This window comes from Pan paniscus, chromosome 8, assembly GCF_029289425.2.
Source record: "Pan paniscus chromosome 8, NHGRI_mPanPan1-v2.0_pri, whole genome shotgun sequence".
Lineage (NCBI taxonomy): Eukaryota > Metazoa > Chordata > Mammalia > Primates > Hominidae > Pan > Pan paniscus.
Genome location: NC_073257.2, coordinates 137,684,146 through 137,700,503, shown reverse-complemented (window position 1 = coordinate 137,700,503; position 16,358 = coordinate 137,684,146). Strand labels below are relative to the sequence as shown.

The following is a 16,358-nucleotide window of genomic DNA, read 5'->3' as shown; positions in this document are numbered from 1 at the left end:
TTCAAAAGAGAAACAAAAGATTCTACAGTGGTGTCATCTGTTGTGATGGTGCAGATCTTTCACCAGAGGATTCCTAAACCCATTCATCAAGACCTTCTGGAATAGTATTTACCACACTAAAAGCCCAGTTTGTAAGAATACTAGAGAAGTATATGCGCTTGTTTGTAAATCACTTGGAAACTCAAGATTTGGCTTTGGAATTTACAAAATGATCTTTAAATGTTAAAGTAACATTTACTATACTATATATAACATTTACAGGTACTAAGAGGAGAATGGGAGGAAGCAGGCTGCCAACGGCCCTCACATGTGGCCCTCCCCATAGCTCTGCCGCAGTGCCTGACACCTACAGGCAGGACTGGCACTGCCCAAACAGCCCAGAGAGTCGAGCAAATATTCTAGCATGACTGTCAGGAGGCCACAGCCTAGGTTTTTAAGTTAATGATGGTTACACTATTATCTGTTTAAAGGCTACACAAAAGTTACTACTACACTCAGATGAGGGGGTGTGAAAAAGAGACGCAAACATGCCAAAACAACTTTCCAGGGCCAGTGTGAGGATCTTGGAAACAATAAAGTAAATAATGTTACAGAAAGTGAAAACAAAATCCAGGAGAGGTTTTAAAGGGCCCAGAATGGAAGTACTTTTGGCTCCTGAAGCCCTTTAGGCTCTTGTGGGCCTGGGAACTATATGGCTTATCATTTAAGTTGATATGTTTTTGCGTGCAACAGTGCAGGCGGAAAGATGGCTGTGGCTTAGCAGGAGTGACCCCTCCCTGCTAACAAAACAAAACAAAACAGCAATTTAACTTAATGGAACCTGTTTATTTTGCGATGAATTCAGACAAACTGACCATGTCCCTGTGAACTTCATGGGACAGGGGCATGAATGCTATTAATGATTAAGCTGGGATGAAAGGTGGAAACAGATACCGCCCTGGGTAAACTGGGGTAGATGGTCCCCATATTGAGGGGACTACGCCAAAAGGCACAGGCTCTTGGGCCAGGCTGCCAGGGCTCCAAGCCTGGCCCCATCAGTTGCTAGTGGGGTATTATTCAGTAAATTAGGACTCTCATTGCTTCACTTCATTTATCTGAATATGAGGATAATCAAAGCAATTGGTTCATAGAGTTATTAAGATAAATTAGTTAACATATGCATGCCCCTTAGAAAAGTGACTGGTGTATAGTAAATGCTATAGCACAGTCATCGTCTGAGTGACTCCTACCTGAGCTCTGCACCACAGGGTCCCTGAGCTGCAGAGGGTCCTAGAAAGAGCAGTTTTAATGGGTGTGAGAAGCAGATAATGACCCTCAGTTATTAGGAGACATCACCAGATTGCCTCTGAGATGGGCCGGAGCCAGGAAGAGCCATGGTAGATAACAGCAACAGCACTGGACTTGGGAGTCCAGCATCAGCTGTGCTGGCAGAGCATGCCAGGTGCCAGGTTCAACACTGCCGGTGGAAGGCCCAAGTTCAAAACCTCACTTTACATATGACAAAACAGCTGGGTGGCCATGTGGCTTTGGCAAGCCACTTGTCTTTTTCTCATCTGTAAAATTAGGGTAGAGTGTCTGCCCTCTTGTATCCTGGGGTTATTTAGAGGTACAAATGAGATGTTTATGCAAAATTGCCATGTACAGTGTAAAGGAGTAGGAGTTAGGCAAATGCCAGGTTTTGGGAACATGTCCCTGTGAAATTAAGTGAAGCAGAAGGCTTTCCTCCCTGTCCTCTTCAGAGCCAACTCTTAATGCTATTCCCCAGAGGCCCTAGACATTGTAGAGTCTTAGGGTCTACACCATCTCTTCATTCTTCAGTTTCTCCCCCTGTGGACTCTTTTACACAATGCCCAAGTCCCAACCCTAAAATAAATCAGAAACAGAAGCTTCATTTGCTCCTTCAGCCCTCCTAAGTGATAACTGCATTTTTCTCTGTCCATTTATGTAAATGTATATATACATTAATGCAGGGGTCCCCAACCCCTAGGCAGTGATGGGTACCAGTTCGTGGCCTGTCAGGAACTGGGCCGGACAGCAGGAGGTTAGTGGGGGGAAAGCGAGCATTACTGCCTGAGCTCCACCTCCTGTCAGATCAGTGGCAGCACTGGATTCTCGTAGGAGCTCGAACCCTATTATGAACTGCACATGCCAGGGATCTAGGCTGCCCGCTCCTTATGAGAATCTAATGCCTGATGATCTGTCACTGTCTCCCATCACCCCCAGATGGGACCGTCTAGTTACAGGAAAACAAGCTCAAGGGCTCCCACTGATTCTACACTATGATGAGTCGTATAATTATTTCATTATATATTACAATGTAATAATAATAAAAATAAAGTGCACATGTAACGAGCTTGAATCATCTCACAACCATCCTCTCCACCCTGTGGTCTGTGGAAAAATTGTCTTCCATGAAGTCGGTCCCTGGTGCCAAAAAGTTTGGGGACCTCTGCATTAATGCATGTACCTGGCACACAGTAGGTACTATGTGAGTATAGCTCTTTTTGTTCTTCCCTAGGCTACGTCCCTACCATTTGGAAGTTCCAGTGGCACTCTGGATGCACTCTGTTATAGAATGTATTATGTTGCAGTGGATATATTAAATTCTTCTGAATGCAAGCACTAGTAATCCAGCTCAAACTAGCACAAGGAAAAAGTGAATTATGATAAGGGAACTGAGGTATCTTAAGAAATCCAAAACAAGTTTTTTAGTTTCTCATCTCTGTATCTCTAGGTTCCCTCCCTCCCTCCCTTCCATGGTATGGAACTGGCAGTCCCAGAACAACCTAGAAAAATCAGGAAGAAAAATGCATGGGTTTTAAAATGACCATACAATGGGTGTTTTCTATATGAGTAGTTAGCTGGCATTATGCAAATGTGTAGAGCCTCCCCCTGTGGACTCTTTTACACAATGCCCAAGTCCCAACCCTAAAATAAATCAGAAACAGAAACTTCATTTGCTCCTTCAGCCCTCCTAAGTGATAACTGCATTTCTCTCTGTCCATTGATGTAAATGTGTATATACATTAATGCAGGGGTCTCCAACCCCCAGGCCGCGATGGGTACTAGTTAATGACCCGTTAGGAACTGGGCAGAGTCTTAGCTGCTCTCTGCCCTAAGCCTTATGATTTACTATGTCAGCTCCTGGAAACTCCCTTGGTCTAAAGTCAAAAACGCCCAAGAAAGGGAGCCATTGATTCTATTTGAGAAGCTGCCCACCCTGAACCAGTCCCCTGTGACTGGGGTTAGTAGTGATAATGTGGTGTTGTCACGTGGCACAAAATCCTGTCCTATAAGTATGGAAGTGAAGGTACAGTTCCTATAAAAGGGGACAATTTGGAGGTAAAAGTGCATTTCCAGTAGAGCAGGATTCTTGATTTACGTGTGCATCTCCATATATAAATGAGACCATCCATGCTAGAAGGGCCAAGAGTGAGGCTGTCCCAGACGTGTGCCTGCCCCAGAGCCTTGCCAGTGCCAATAGCACAAGATACTCAAAATAGACTGAGAGCAAATAATAATTTGAGCCTCACCCTTGTAAGGAAATCATGAACCAACACCAAACATAAAGTCCTTTAACTACTCATATAGAAAACACCCATTGTATGGTCATTTTAAAACCCATGCATTTTTTTTCCTGATTTTTCTAGGTTGTTCTGGGGCTGCCAGTTCCATACTATCTAACTACAATGCCAACTCTTGTTTAAAGATAGTTCTCTATAATGGTATGAGGGTGGGGAGAGTCTTCAGCTAGTCACCACTACAAAAACCTGGGGCCAGCTTCCTGGCTGTAAGAATGGTTACTGGGAGTGGAGACCGTTGGTAATTTGTGAAGTGGCAGAACTTTCCCAATGCCCTTACGCTTGAGGAATACTGACTAGACAGGTGCCCTCTAGAAGGCCGATAGTCTTCCCCAGAACATGAGCAAAGGCAGTCACGTGTGGGAGACAAACTCAGCTTCCTTCCCCACTTAGTCCTTTCTGAGGCCTGGGCGGTGGGAGTGATGTGACATGCAGGGAGAGTCGAGAGGATCAGGAGGTGCCTGTGGCTGTCAAAGGTCTGCGTGTGTTTCCTTCCATGTCACGGGCAGGAGCAGAGCTGGCGTGTGAGAGGTCTTCAGGCACAGCTAAGCTCGGAGGAGCTGGCCTCCGCCTGCCTCACGGTGCGGGTGGCACTGGGAGGGCGGTGGGGATACTGCCATTACCCGAGAGCCCTGCCCAGGGCAAGGCTGGACAGAAGGATCTTGGCTCCCGCCAGTGGGCGGGGAGTTGAAAATGCTTTTCTTCAGTTTACCATGGAGGCCACTCTATCTCTAACATCCTTTCCAACTCTAATGACTCAAATCCAGCCTTACTTCTCTGCTCTTATTGGGAAGAAAGGGGGTTAAGGAGTGTGGTGGAAGGAGAGGGAATGGCCCTGGCTTTGGGGACTGGTTACCAGGAGACCCCCTGCCCTATTCTCGTGGAAATACATGTCCACTTTAGACAAGAGAAGGCATGATGTTCTCTCTCCTATGCATATTCCCAGGAATAATTGCAGACTAAAACTTTTACCTGTAGGAAAGTACATATAAATATGTTGGCATACATTTGCATAATGGCAGCTACCTTGAGAGGAAATTCAGTGTTTCTGAGCCATTTTTGCCAGATTAGGCAGAAAGTAGGCCAAAGATTGTTATAACAAAAGAGACCTGGCTGGAGGAAGCCTCCTGAGCACCTGAGTAGACAGACTTCCTGTGAGGGTTTGGGAGCCAACCGAGGCTTCCTACCATCTGACATCTATAAGAACATCATAAGAGCATGGGAAACATGCTGCGTGGGGCTGTCAGCTCTGGAACTGCCGTGGCCTTGGACTCCACTTGGCCTGTGCTCAGCTGGAGTTAGCGCTGCATCGGCTTCTCCTCTGCTGGTTGCAGTTTAATGACCTCTTTGTAACTAGGTTTTCTACTGATGCCAAGGAAGGAAAATGCAGGCACATATTGGAGCTTGGCGTCTGGGGTTCCACAGAAAACAGACACACAGAACAGTGAAGAAATACTGTAATGATAGCCCTTCACATTACTTTGAGTGATGGTAGTGGAGGAGGAGTGTGACCTTGCAGTGAGCTATTCCACAGGGAGTACAGCTGCCGCTGGCAAGCGAGCTTAATAAAGATGATGTTTGGTTCATCTCAAAATTGCCTTCAGAATAAAGCAGTCTGATTTTGCACTGCCAGAACAAAGAGGCCTGACACTAAAACACTTCCATTCCATTTGTTAGCGTTACTCACTATGGATTATACTTAAGCAGCACTGCCCTAAAGAACCCCCATCTAAACTCTTCTCCTTTTTAGCTAAGCAAGTTTATGGGCCACACTGGGGAGATAAAATGCAGAATATAATATTAGCAAATCCTATTTAGTTATTTATTAATGTTCCTTCACCTGTGTAATCTGCATTCATTAACTCATTCTTTCTAATATAATAAAACCCCAAGAACATCCTCTCCTTTTCTGTTGTAGGACCAGGAGCAGAATCATGAAGTCATTTATGTTACTAACCCTGTGTGCGGCCAACTCAACTCCAGGGTGTAAAAATGAATAGTAGGTGCCCTTTGGGGACAGAGCCTGGCTGTCAAGCCAGATGCTTAAAGGGACAATTGCCAAAGATCCTGTAACTTATAATGCAGCAGCTTTGCTGATTTATAGAAACTGGTTTCTGAAAAGCTTTCAGTAGTTAAGTTTGTACTCCAGCCCCTTCCTGCTCTGTTTAAGATGCTTATTTCTGATGCTGCTTCTTGTACCTTCTCCAGCAGATCGGCTGTTACTTTTCATGTCATGCCTCACTGATAGAACTCTTGAACTTTTTTTCTGAATAGCCCATCTGTTTATTTCCCATGATTGTGACTTCTCAAGGTCATGGTTAGTCCAAAGGTCCCCAAGAATGAACAAGACGGTAATGCTGTATGTCAGGACCCAGGCAGGACAGGAATATCTCTGAGAAGCCATAAGCTTCTGCTCAGTTTTAAATCTTGATGGGAAAACATTCAGAATAGGGAAATTCAACATATTTGCCCCAAGGTAAGGATGAAAGCCTTGCTTCAGTACTCCAGCGGATGTCTGGGTTCCCTGCAGATTTCCCTTGGGTGGTTTGGCACTGCCCCCTCACTCCTAGTAGCAGATCTTTTGCCTGTGGTGGGCGTGTGAGGCTGAAGTTATATCTGGTGCTGGCTCCGCTGTCCTCCAGCAGGACTGGAGGTATGGTGGGCTGCATCACAGCTTCCCTGAGTCATTTCCCAGCCCACAGTAGTGGCTTCTAATGCCTTCCAGTTGTCCTGACAGGAATGGAGGAATTTTATCAAATCGAAGTTTGTCAGTAGGTTTTTTTTGAGACGGAGTCTCGCTCTGTCGCCCAGGCTGGAGTGCAGTGGTGCCATCTCGGCTCACTGCAAGCTCCACTTCCTGGGTTCATGCCATTCTCCTGCTTCAACCTCCTGAGTAGCTGGGACCACAGGCGCCTGCCACCACGCCCGGCTAATTTTTTGTATTTTTTTAGTTGAGACGGGGTTTCACCATGTTAGCCAGGATGGTCTCAATCTCCTGACCTCGTGATCCTCCCGCCTTGGCCTCCCAAAGTGAGGTTTTTGAGCTACTCAGTTTGCCTGAAATTTAGACATAGAGCTTAATGATCAAAGTTTAGACAGCACATAAGAAAATTTTTACCATATGTTACTTTGATCTCCCAGGAGCAGACAGGTTCAAGCGCTTCTTAGGGCCCCAGAGTCTTCAGCTCCTGCCCACCTTGCACTTACTGGAACTAAAACAAAACCAACCTAGTGGCTCATAAATCCTGCAGTTTTGGGGTATAACAATACAGCAGCTTTCTATTATGGGATTTGCTTCATTGTGTGACCTTTATTGCTATACCAGGAACCAGAAGGGTGGACAAAACACATGTATTTATTTAATAAATATTAGGTTGGTGCAAAAATAATCGTGGTTTTTGCCATTGAAAGTAATGGCAAAAACCGCAATTACTTTTGCACCAATCTATATATAGCCTTATTCCACAAAGAGAATATATTTCTTTAAATAAATGGATATTTTAAAACTTTGGTAAAGATTGAGCATATATAATACCACATCATTATCGATGTTACATAAACTTAAAAGAAATAAAGAGATGGAGAGAATCAGCTTGCTATCTTTATTTCTTTATTTGCACTGGGAAATAACATCTTTGTCTGCTATTTCTAGCATCTGAGATCCAGGTCAGTTGTGATTAATTTTTCTCTGTATTATGCAATGTATTTTCCTGCTTTTCATGCCTCTCTACTGGATGCTAGACATTGTACACTTTACCTTCTTGGGCACTGAATATTTTTGTAGTCCCAGAGGTACTTTTGAGCTTTGTCCTAGGATGCAGTGTGATCCTTTCAGGTCCTGCTGTATAGATGTGTCAGGTGGCAGTGCCCATCTAGGGTTTCTCACTTGTGTTTTCTACCCAGTGCCCCACAAATCATGAGGTTTTCCAGCTAGGGTGGTGGGAACAGGCCCTACCCTAGGTCCTGTGTCAGCACCACTATTCCTTCTAATCCTCTCACATGGCTCTTTCTCTGGCCTGAGGTGGTTCCTTACACACATGCGCTGATCAGTGGGGCTGTGCTGCCTAGTTGAGGGAGCTCCCTCTGGCCCCTGACTTAGATCTGTGTGTCTCTCTCCAGTACTGTGACCGCGAGTTCCGGCCACCTTAGTCTCCCTGGATCCCTGGCATTGTTTTCCTACTGCAGGGAGGCTGGCAGGCTCCACCTGGGTTCCCCCCGCATGCACACTGCAGCTGGGACCCTCTTCGGAGCATGAGCTGGACAATCACAGGGCTCCCCTCCTGAGTTTGCCCTCTCAAGAATCACTGTCCTTCACTCCCTGGTATTTGGTGGCTTGCAAACCGTTGTTTCACAAATTTTGTCCATTGTTTGCTTGTTTCATGCAGGAGGGAAAAGTCCAGTACCTGTTCCTCCATCTTAGCCATATGAGACTCTTAAATTATTATTTTTTTCCTTTCCTAGCACCAGAAAGTTTGATGCAGGCATTGGAAGACTTAGATTATCTGGCCGCACTGGATAATGATGGAAATCTTTCTGAATTTGGAATCATCATGTCAGAGTTTCCTCTTGATCCACAACTCTCGAAGTCTATCTTAGCGTCCTGTGAATTTGACTGTGTAGATGAAGTGCTAACAATTGCGGCCATGGTAACAGGTATCCTTAATGACTATTCCTTTTCTTTTTTTGCAAATCTGCACTAGGTATAGATTTAAATCGGATCCATTTGAAATTATATTTTGAGGAGCACAGAGCAGAGATGGTGATCAACTCATTTAACCTTTTGAAATGATAGTGAGGTATTTTAATAGGTTAGAAAAGGAAAATTTTCTTAATATGAAAAATTATCTTAAGAAAACTAACTCAAAGTTCAGCAAATTTATACATCAGATGTATGAAAACATACTAGATTTCTTTTGCTGAAATAATCAGTGCAGATGAAGAAAACGTGTCACTAGAGGTGTTTTTCCCCAAATAATGTTGTGTGCCTGTTTTTTATTTCCTATTGGCTTCATTCATCCTGGCTTGTATGTTTTAATTTATTCTAATACTGGGGGAACAGACCAACCATTGTGCTGTATCGGAACTGGTTCCAATCCTCTTCTTGTGTCTGGACCTCCGAGCACCTCAGGTTTTCCCTGCTCCTGCCGGAATAGAAGCAGGATATTAACCATATTCAGTTGACCTTAGAAAAGCAAACACACACACACAAAAGGAGAGGGAGAATTAGGATGACTCACTCTAAATTTCTGGGATTTCTAAGTAAACAAGAATAACATATTTATTCAGAGTACCAAGACAGGAGCCATGCCACTAACAGTCGTGACCCCTCCCCTCTGCATGTTAGGCTAAGATAAAATGTCTTCATTATTGCTAACCATGTGACCTTTTTCATTTGAAAGCTCCAAATTGCTTTTCACATGTGCCACATGGAGCTGAAGAGGCTGCCTTGACTTGTTGGAAGACATTTTTACATCCCGAAGGAGATCACTTTACCCTCATCAGCATTTACAAGGCTTACCAAGACACAACTCTGAATTCTAGCAGTGAGTGTAAGTGAATGCTCAGAAACTACCTATTAATTCCACCTTCCTTTCCCCAGATAAGTCTGAGTCCTTATTAGTTATTCATCAAACATTCTTCGCTAGCCCTACTGGCCACTTGAATGCAATGGCACTTGAGGCCCTAGACGCACCCACAGGCGTCTGCAGAGTGGGAGATGCTCAGTCCCCGTTCCCATGGAGCTCTGGTGTGCCACCATGGCGGGCCTGTACTTCCAGAGCTCCAGGACTCCACTCAGCCAGCCTTCAGAGCAAGCTTGCTTGGGGCATGGTGACGGGGGACACAGACTCGTACATGGGTCTTTGGAGGAAGACAAGGAACAGCCACCTCTACGTGCCCACTGTGTCAGAGTTGTGCTGTGCACCTTCCATATCCTGGCACATTCACCACATGCATGCAGAGAGGCTGCAGAGCCCCAGATACTAGTGCAGAATAGGTAGGCCGGGGTGCTGAGGGGAGGCTGCAGAGTTGCTGACGGAGCTTGGTAGAGGAGAGCAGAGGGTGTCCAGAGAAGAGAATGGCGCATGTCAAAGCACAGCCACAAAGTCCTTTGTATGCCTGAAGGGCAGTGGGTAGATTACCTGTCACAGGAAGGTACTCAGAAGTCAACTGGAAGCTGCTATGCAGACAGAAACAAGAGGAGGGGGCAAACAGGGCAAAGCAGCATAGCAGAGGCTAGAGCCACCCATAAAGGGCAGCCAGTAAGGTCCCTCCCTGACATTTTCCATGAAGCATCTTTTACCTCCTTTGCTCTGAAAGATGGTGTGAAAATATATGAAGTAGTGTGAAAAATATGACAGCAATTTGAAAGACAGAATTGTATAAAGAACAGGGAGTTAGTGTTTCAAAGCTGAGAAGAAAAAGTTGTCAGTGGAGCCAGCAGGTACACAGGAATCTGGTGGCATCTTTTGAGGGCATGCTGAATGGGTGACACTAAGTACATGCTGTGGTTGCTCCGAGCAGCATGAGTGGACAGGACAGGGTAAATGAGGGTCTTCTGTCCATGGTGCCATGGCCATGTACATTCCCAGGTCCATCTTAAGTAATTACAGGTGGCCAGAAAGACTAACTTCAAACTCACCCACATGCCTGAATTTTAAGATAAAAGTTACAGCTAGGGTAGATAGATGAGCTTAACTATAACATAATTAATTCCCAAATCAACCTGGTAGTAATCCTGTTCTTATCATTAAATAAAATATGAGATATTTTCATAGATCACAGGAATTTATACTGTGGGCTTTTTTCTGCCTAGTTTGATTAAATGGGACCACATACATACGTGCTGTATGCATAGAGACACAACATAGATCTTACAAAATCCTCTCTGGCCTTTATGAGCCACGGGTTAGTGAAATACATCTTCAGTCACCACTAGGAACAGTTTCCACAGTTGGCTGGGATCACAGAACCCCAGCAGGTGGCATGGGTGCTGTCGGTGGCACCGTCTCCCTTCCTGGTAGTGCCCTGACAGCTGACCTTGCAGCCACCAGAAATCCTTGTCCTTGCTGCCTTCCTGCCACTCACCTATGTGGCCTCCTTTGTAGGAGAGGAGAGCACAGGGCTTAAAGATGGCAACTGCCTGGCCTGGGCTCTTTAGAGCTTCTGACAAATCATTTCTAAATAGCCTTGTGTTCTTTCCCTCCTAGACTGTGTTGAAAAGTGGTGTCGTGATTACTTCCTCAACTGTTCAGCACTCAGAATGGCAGATGTTATTCGAGCTGAACTCTTAGAAATTATCAAGCGAATCGAGCTTCCCTATGCAGAACCTGCTTTTGGCTCCAAGGAAAACACTCTAAACATAAAGAAAGCTCTTCTGTCCGGTTACTTTATGCAGGTGAGAAGGGGTGGGGTCACCTCAGCATAGGCTCTGCTGAATTGCACATACTCAGGACACGCTGCCAACAATGGCTTAGGATGATGATTTTGACATTAAGTAAAACTAAAAATCCATGTTATTATTAAAGATTTGGTACTTAAATATCCTTCCCCTCAAGGGAATAAAGGGCCAAGGCAGAATATGTAGTCTTAATGGAGAAAAATGACATATCATTATGGATTTCCTCATCCGTAAAGTAAGGTTCCTACATCACAGGGTCATTGCGTGCTACACACCAAGTGTAAAGCACTTGGCATTGGAGTGTATGTCGCCCATAGTATGGTGGGTAGCGTGCTAAGTTTCATCTCATGGCCAAAACATTAACCTCACAGCTGCACTGTTTTAGCAGTGCCCTGCTGTTGCTGAAGTTAGTTAACATCACTGTCTCAAAGTTTTAGGCAAAACATGCTTATGGCTTATTTTCTACATGTGAAAGTAGGAAACATGAGTGGCAAACGTTAGTTTTAACTATCCCGTATAAAATACTTTGGTATTTTTTTCAACAAACATTTTTGTATAATGATCTCCATATTAATACAAAATCTTTTTTCTTTAAAACTCTGCCTTTCAGATTGCTCGGGATGTTGATGGATCAGGTAACTACTTAATGTTGACACATAAGCAGGTTGCTCAGCTGCATCCCCTGTCTGGTTACTCAATCACCAAGAAGATGCCAGAGTGGGTCCTCTTCCATAAATTCAGCATTTCTGAGAACAACTACATCAGGATTACCTCAGAAATCTCTCCTGAACTGTAAGTTTAATGGAGAAGAAAGGGTTGTATTTTTTTTTAATTCATACCTGTAGGAGTAAATGACAAATTTGGCTTTTATTCTTAGTTCTAAAGTTATACTGATGCAATCTTAATTTACGTTGAGAGTACCTACTAAGGGCAGGCCTCTGTGGATGATACCTAAGAAATGTCCCTGCCTGTTAGATTACAGCATAGAAAAGACAGTGTAGAAATAAAAGCAAAGACCATGTGTCTTTAAGAAGGACAGAATGCTAGAGAAATGCACTGTATACAGGTGCATTGACCTTGAGAGGAATGAGCTTAGCCATCTTTCAAGAGCCACTGCAGTTGGAGCTGTTGGGGAAAAGGAGGGAAGGCTGAAGAGAGAGGCAGGCACCAGAAGGTGTAAGGCTTTATGGACCACATAGTTTATATTTTATCTAAGTGCAGTACACAGCAATTGGAGCATTTTAAGCAAGAGTAGCATCTTCTCGATATAGTTTTAAGGATCACTGTAGCTGGCCAGGCACCTTGGGAGGCCAAGGCAGGAGGAAGATGGCTTGAGCCCAAGAGTTCAAGACCAGCCCTGGCAACATAGCAAGACTCCGTCTCTACAAAATAAAAAAATTAGCCGGGTGTGGTGGCATGCGCCTATAGTCCCAGCTACTTGAGATTCTGCGACAGAGGATCGCTTGAGCCCAGGAGGTCAAGGCTGCAGTGAGGTACTGTCACACCACTGCACACCAGCCTGGGAGACAGACCAAGATGCTGTCTAAAAAGAAAAAAGGAAAAATAACTGTGGCTGCTACATGAATGGAAAGGAGGGGCAATGGCAAGAGTGAGACTACTCCACTAGTCTTTGAGAGGCCAGTACAGAGTCTGGATCCATTTTGAAGGTTCCACTACTATTCCGGCAAGTAGTGTTCAAGGCAGCAACCAAGAGTGACTCATAGATGTCTGGCTTACGCAGCTGGATGTGGAGTGGTACTAGTTAAAATAAGAAGCAAAGATACCCCCTCTATCCCCTACCCAAAGCTCTCCTAAGCATACGATTGGTGCCTCTTATATGGTGATGGGCCTTAGGGGAAATACTAGTTTCCACTAAAGGTTAGTGGTAGACAGCACTTCCACTGTGTGGCATAACACTAGAGAGGCCAACTTATTCTAGAAATGCAACAGGATTGGCTGCATAAAAACCAGAAAGTATTTATTTTACAAAGTCGGACTGAGATACTATCTGAGTTCAAATTAAATACCGGTTCTACAGGTAGATTCTCCAGGGATGGGAAGTGCCCAGACATAATGTTTGGTGTCTCTCACCACCTTCCCCACTCATAATCTCATCTTTTTGTCTTAAACAGATTTATGCAGCTGGTACCACAATACTATTTCAGTAATCTGCCTCCTAGTGAAAGTAAGGACATTCTACAGCAAGTAGTGGATCACCTATCCCCTGTGTCAACAATGAATAAGGAACAGCAAATGTGTGAGACGTGCCCTGAAACTGCTGAACAGAGATGCACTCTCCAGTGACTCCCCAGCAAACACAAGGTGCGGTAGGGTCCCAAAGGTAGCTGGATGGCTGAACTGCTGGAGATGGGAGATACGTGACGCGAAGACGGATTTCACATCCACAGGACGGTCTTGAAGAAAATAACACTGTGTATATTATTTTAAAATAAAAAATAGAAGTTTTTATTGAGTTCTTTAGATTACTACTCCATGCTTTTCTTCTTCTTGGAAAAGTTTTTAAATCAACCACTCATAATTTGACGAAAATTTTAAAAAACTGGTATTTTGTAAATGTGTCAGAGACACATGGGACAGAACCCTACTTTTTGTAGAGGAACTTAATCTGAATAAAGTCTGAGTTTTTCGGTAAATCTCCACTGAGTTTTCTGGTAATTTTACAAAAACAAGCCCATCACTGTCCATTGGAAATGGGTTAGACAGATAGATATTCTTTCAGTTTATCCATGATTTCGTTCATCTTGTCGCCTGGAATTAACATCACAGTTCGCAAGGGCGTCATTGGTACGTCATCAAAAGACCATTTGCCTCCCAGACAAGTGTCGCTCTCCTCCTGCACTGAGTAGTTGAACTTGAGAATTGCCTTCTAAACCAAATAAGTAACCATGAATTAAAAATCGGGACAACCCAAAGACAAAACCCATTTAATCTACGGCAAAGAATATTACGTTTGGCATATGCTTAAATAAGAATGAGAGCTAAAAAAAAGCAAAACTCAGAATTGAAAAAGTTCAAATGGGACATTCAGGCAGAAGTTATAAAACACAAACCAAGTAGATTTTAAACCCACATGAGGAACAGGGATAGAGGTGTGCAATTTCTAAGAGGTGAACAAGCAGCTAAGTGGTATTTTCATTTAATTGTCAAAATAATCTTGTGAAACATAATGAAATTAAGACTTGTAAAATTTGATATTTAACAAGAACTTGTCTTCAAACACTCTTTTCTCACTTTCTCAGCTGCTTCCTTAGCATCAGGCTTTTGTGTGAAGACAGAGTAAATCTGCATACCCCGCCATCTTAAAACACCCATACATACTCCCCCCAAATGGTCAACCTGAGGTGTTGAAGCATATGGTTTTGTTTTGTTTTTTGTTTTTTTTTTTGAGACAGAGTCTCACTCTGTCACCCAGGCTGGAGTGCGGTGGCGTGATCTCGGCTCACCGCAAGCTCTGCCTCCTGGGTTCACACCATTCTCCTGCCTCAGCCTCCCAAGTAGCTGGGACTACAGGTGCCCACCATTGTGCCTGGCTAATTGTTTGTATTTTTAGTAAAGACAGCATTTCATCGTGTTAGCCAGGATGGTCTGATCTCCTGACCTCGTGATCCGCCCGCCTTGGCCTCCCAAAGTGCTGGGATTACAGGCATGAGCCACCGCACCCGGCCTATGTTTTTTAAAAATTATGTTTACTATTTACTTCCTGGAAAAGACGGGCACAGCTAAATTTGTAGTGCTTTAGTCTTCTGCAGAAGTCTTCAAAGTGATGTGATATCATCCAACTCAGGAAAATATGTTCCCCTCAGAGATACACTTCAAGATTTTTTTTTTTTTTTGAGACAGAGTCTCGCTCTGTCACCCAGGCTGGAGTGCAGTGGCGCAATCTCGGCTCACTGCAAGCTCCGCCTCCCGGGTTTATGCCATTCTCCTGCCTCAGCCTCCCGAGTAGCTGGGACTACAGGCACGTGCCACCACGCCCGGCTAATTTTTTGTATTTTTTAGTAGAGACGGGGTTTCACCATGTTAGCCAGGATGGTCTCGATCTCCTGACCTCGTGATCCACCCGCCTTGGCCTCCCAAAGTGCTGGGATTATAGGTGTGAGCCACCGTGCCTGGCTCAAGATGTTTTTGTTTTGTTTTTTTGTTTTGTTTTTTTTTTTTTTTTTGAGACGGAGTTTCTTCCTTGTTGCTCAGGCTGGAGTGCAGTGGCGCGATCTCGGCTCACTATAGCCTCTGCCTCCCAGGTTCAAGCAATTCTCCTGCCTTAGCCTTCCAAGTAGCTGGGATTACAGGCATCTGCCACCATGCCCGGCTAATTTTTTTTTGTTGTATTTTTAGTAGAGATGGGGTTTCTCCCTGTTGGCCAGGCTGGTCTTGAATTCCTGGCCTCAGGTGATGTGCCCGCCTCAGCTTCCCAAGGTGCTGGGATTACAGGTGTGCACCACCACACCTGGCCCACTTCAAGATTTTTCAGAGGAAGAGAGGGTAAGAATATTATCTGGTATATGGCTGTCCATCACAGTACAAGCTACCTTTATAGGAAAAAAATGCTGGAGAAATCCCACCAGCAGGATGACATCCACGACTAAGGACACAGAGCAGCAGGGGTGCCCCAGCTTCCACACTGACCAGCTGTGTGATCGCAGGTAATTTCCCTCATTTCCCTATGCCTTAAAGTCCACATCTGTAAACCCCAGGCTAATGTCTACCTCTCCGCATGGTTTTAGAATGAAAGATTTCACAGGAAGCATATTATAAATGCCTAATCATTCTTAACAGGTTAATCACTTTTCTCCTCCTCCTCCTCATGCTCATAACCACAGTGCAGGCAAGGAGGCTGGTGCCTAGCCTCCTGAGTACCTACTATGCACCTGGCACTATGTTAGCTGCTAGGTCCTGTGGGGAAACAGAAAAACAGAGTAGCCACACTTGAAAGACTTGGACCTAAAGTGGGAGAACAATAAATCTTGATAAATCATTTTCAAGAAAATCCTTATTTACATCTAAACAAATAAGCAGGATAGTCTTACCTCATAGAAAAATTCTTCCTCTGCATTTGCAAACATTAACGCAGCTTTCTTTTTGTTGCTAGGTTTCTTTTTGGAATTGTTTTTTCCTGCTTCCAGAAATGTCTTACTAATCAGAAGGTAAAAGTAGCACTTCCCACATGGCTTATTGGTTCTGTGTGCCCCCGCCAGTTCTTTCCTGCAAGGCACACACACAACGTTTGTTTACCTGCTGGGTCAAGTGAAATCCATCAACAAACCAGAGTACAGAAAACCCGGTGAGGCATCTTCAGTGGGTTCTGCTGTGACGCAGGCATTCAATCTGAACACTTAGTCTACAGGAATGATTTTTAT

The 16,358-nt window shown here is 44.3% G+C and overlaps 2 protein-coding genes across 4 annotated transcripts in view; one reads left to right on the top strand and one right to left on the bottom strand.

Moving 5' to 3' along the window:
• The window catches only part of DHX32 (DEAH-box helicase 32 (putative)), a 60,074-nt gene extending 46,440 nt beyond the window's left edge, over positions 1–13,634 (top strand). For both annotated transcript variants that reach the window (XM_034931687.3, XM_055093456.2), the window contains exons 8-12: positions 8,043–8,234; positions 8,981–9,130; positions 10,790–10,977; positions 11,591–11,772; positions 13,113–13,634. In XM_034931687.3, the coding sequence (XP_034787578.1) occupies positions 8,043–8,234; positions 8,981–9,130; positions 10,790–10,977; positions 11,591–11,772; positions 13,113–13,284 (884 nt within the window). In that variant the 3' untranslated portion in view covers positions 13,285–13,634. The remainder of the gene's footprint in view (positions 1–8,042; positions 8,235–8,980; positions 9,131–10,789; positions 10,978–11,590; positions 11,773–13,112) is intronic.
• Positions 1–16,358, bottom strand: part of BCCIP (BRCA2 and CDKN1A interacting protein) — a 30,207-nt gene that overhangs the window by 3,540 nt on the left and 10,309 nt on the right. The window contains exons 6-7 of one of the 2 annotated variants that reach the window (XM_003816285.7): positions 16,029–16,203; positions 8,647–8,722 (exon numbers count right to left, since the gene is read on the bottom strand). In XM_003816285.7, the coding sequence (XP_003816333.3) occupies positions 8,647–8,722; positions 16,029–16,203 (251 nt within the window). Of the gene's footprint in view, positions 1–8,646; positions 8,723–13,422; positions 13,868–16,028; positions 16,204–16,358 lie in introns of those variants that run through there. The other variant, XM_003816284.7, reaches the window with a different exon arrangement.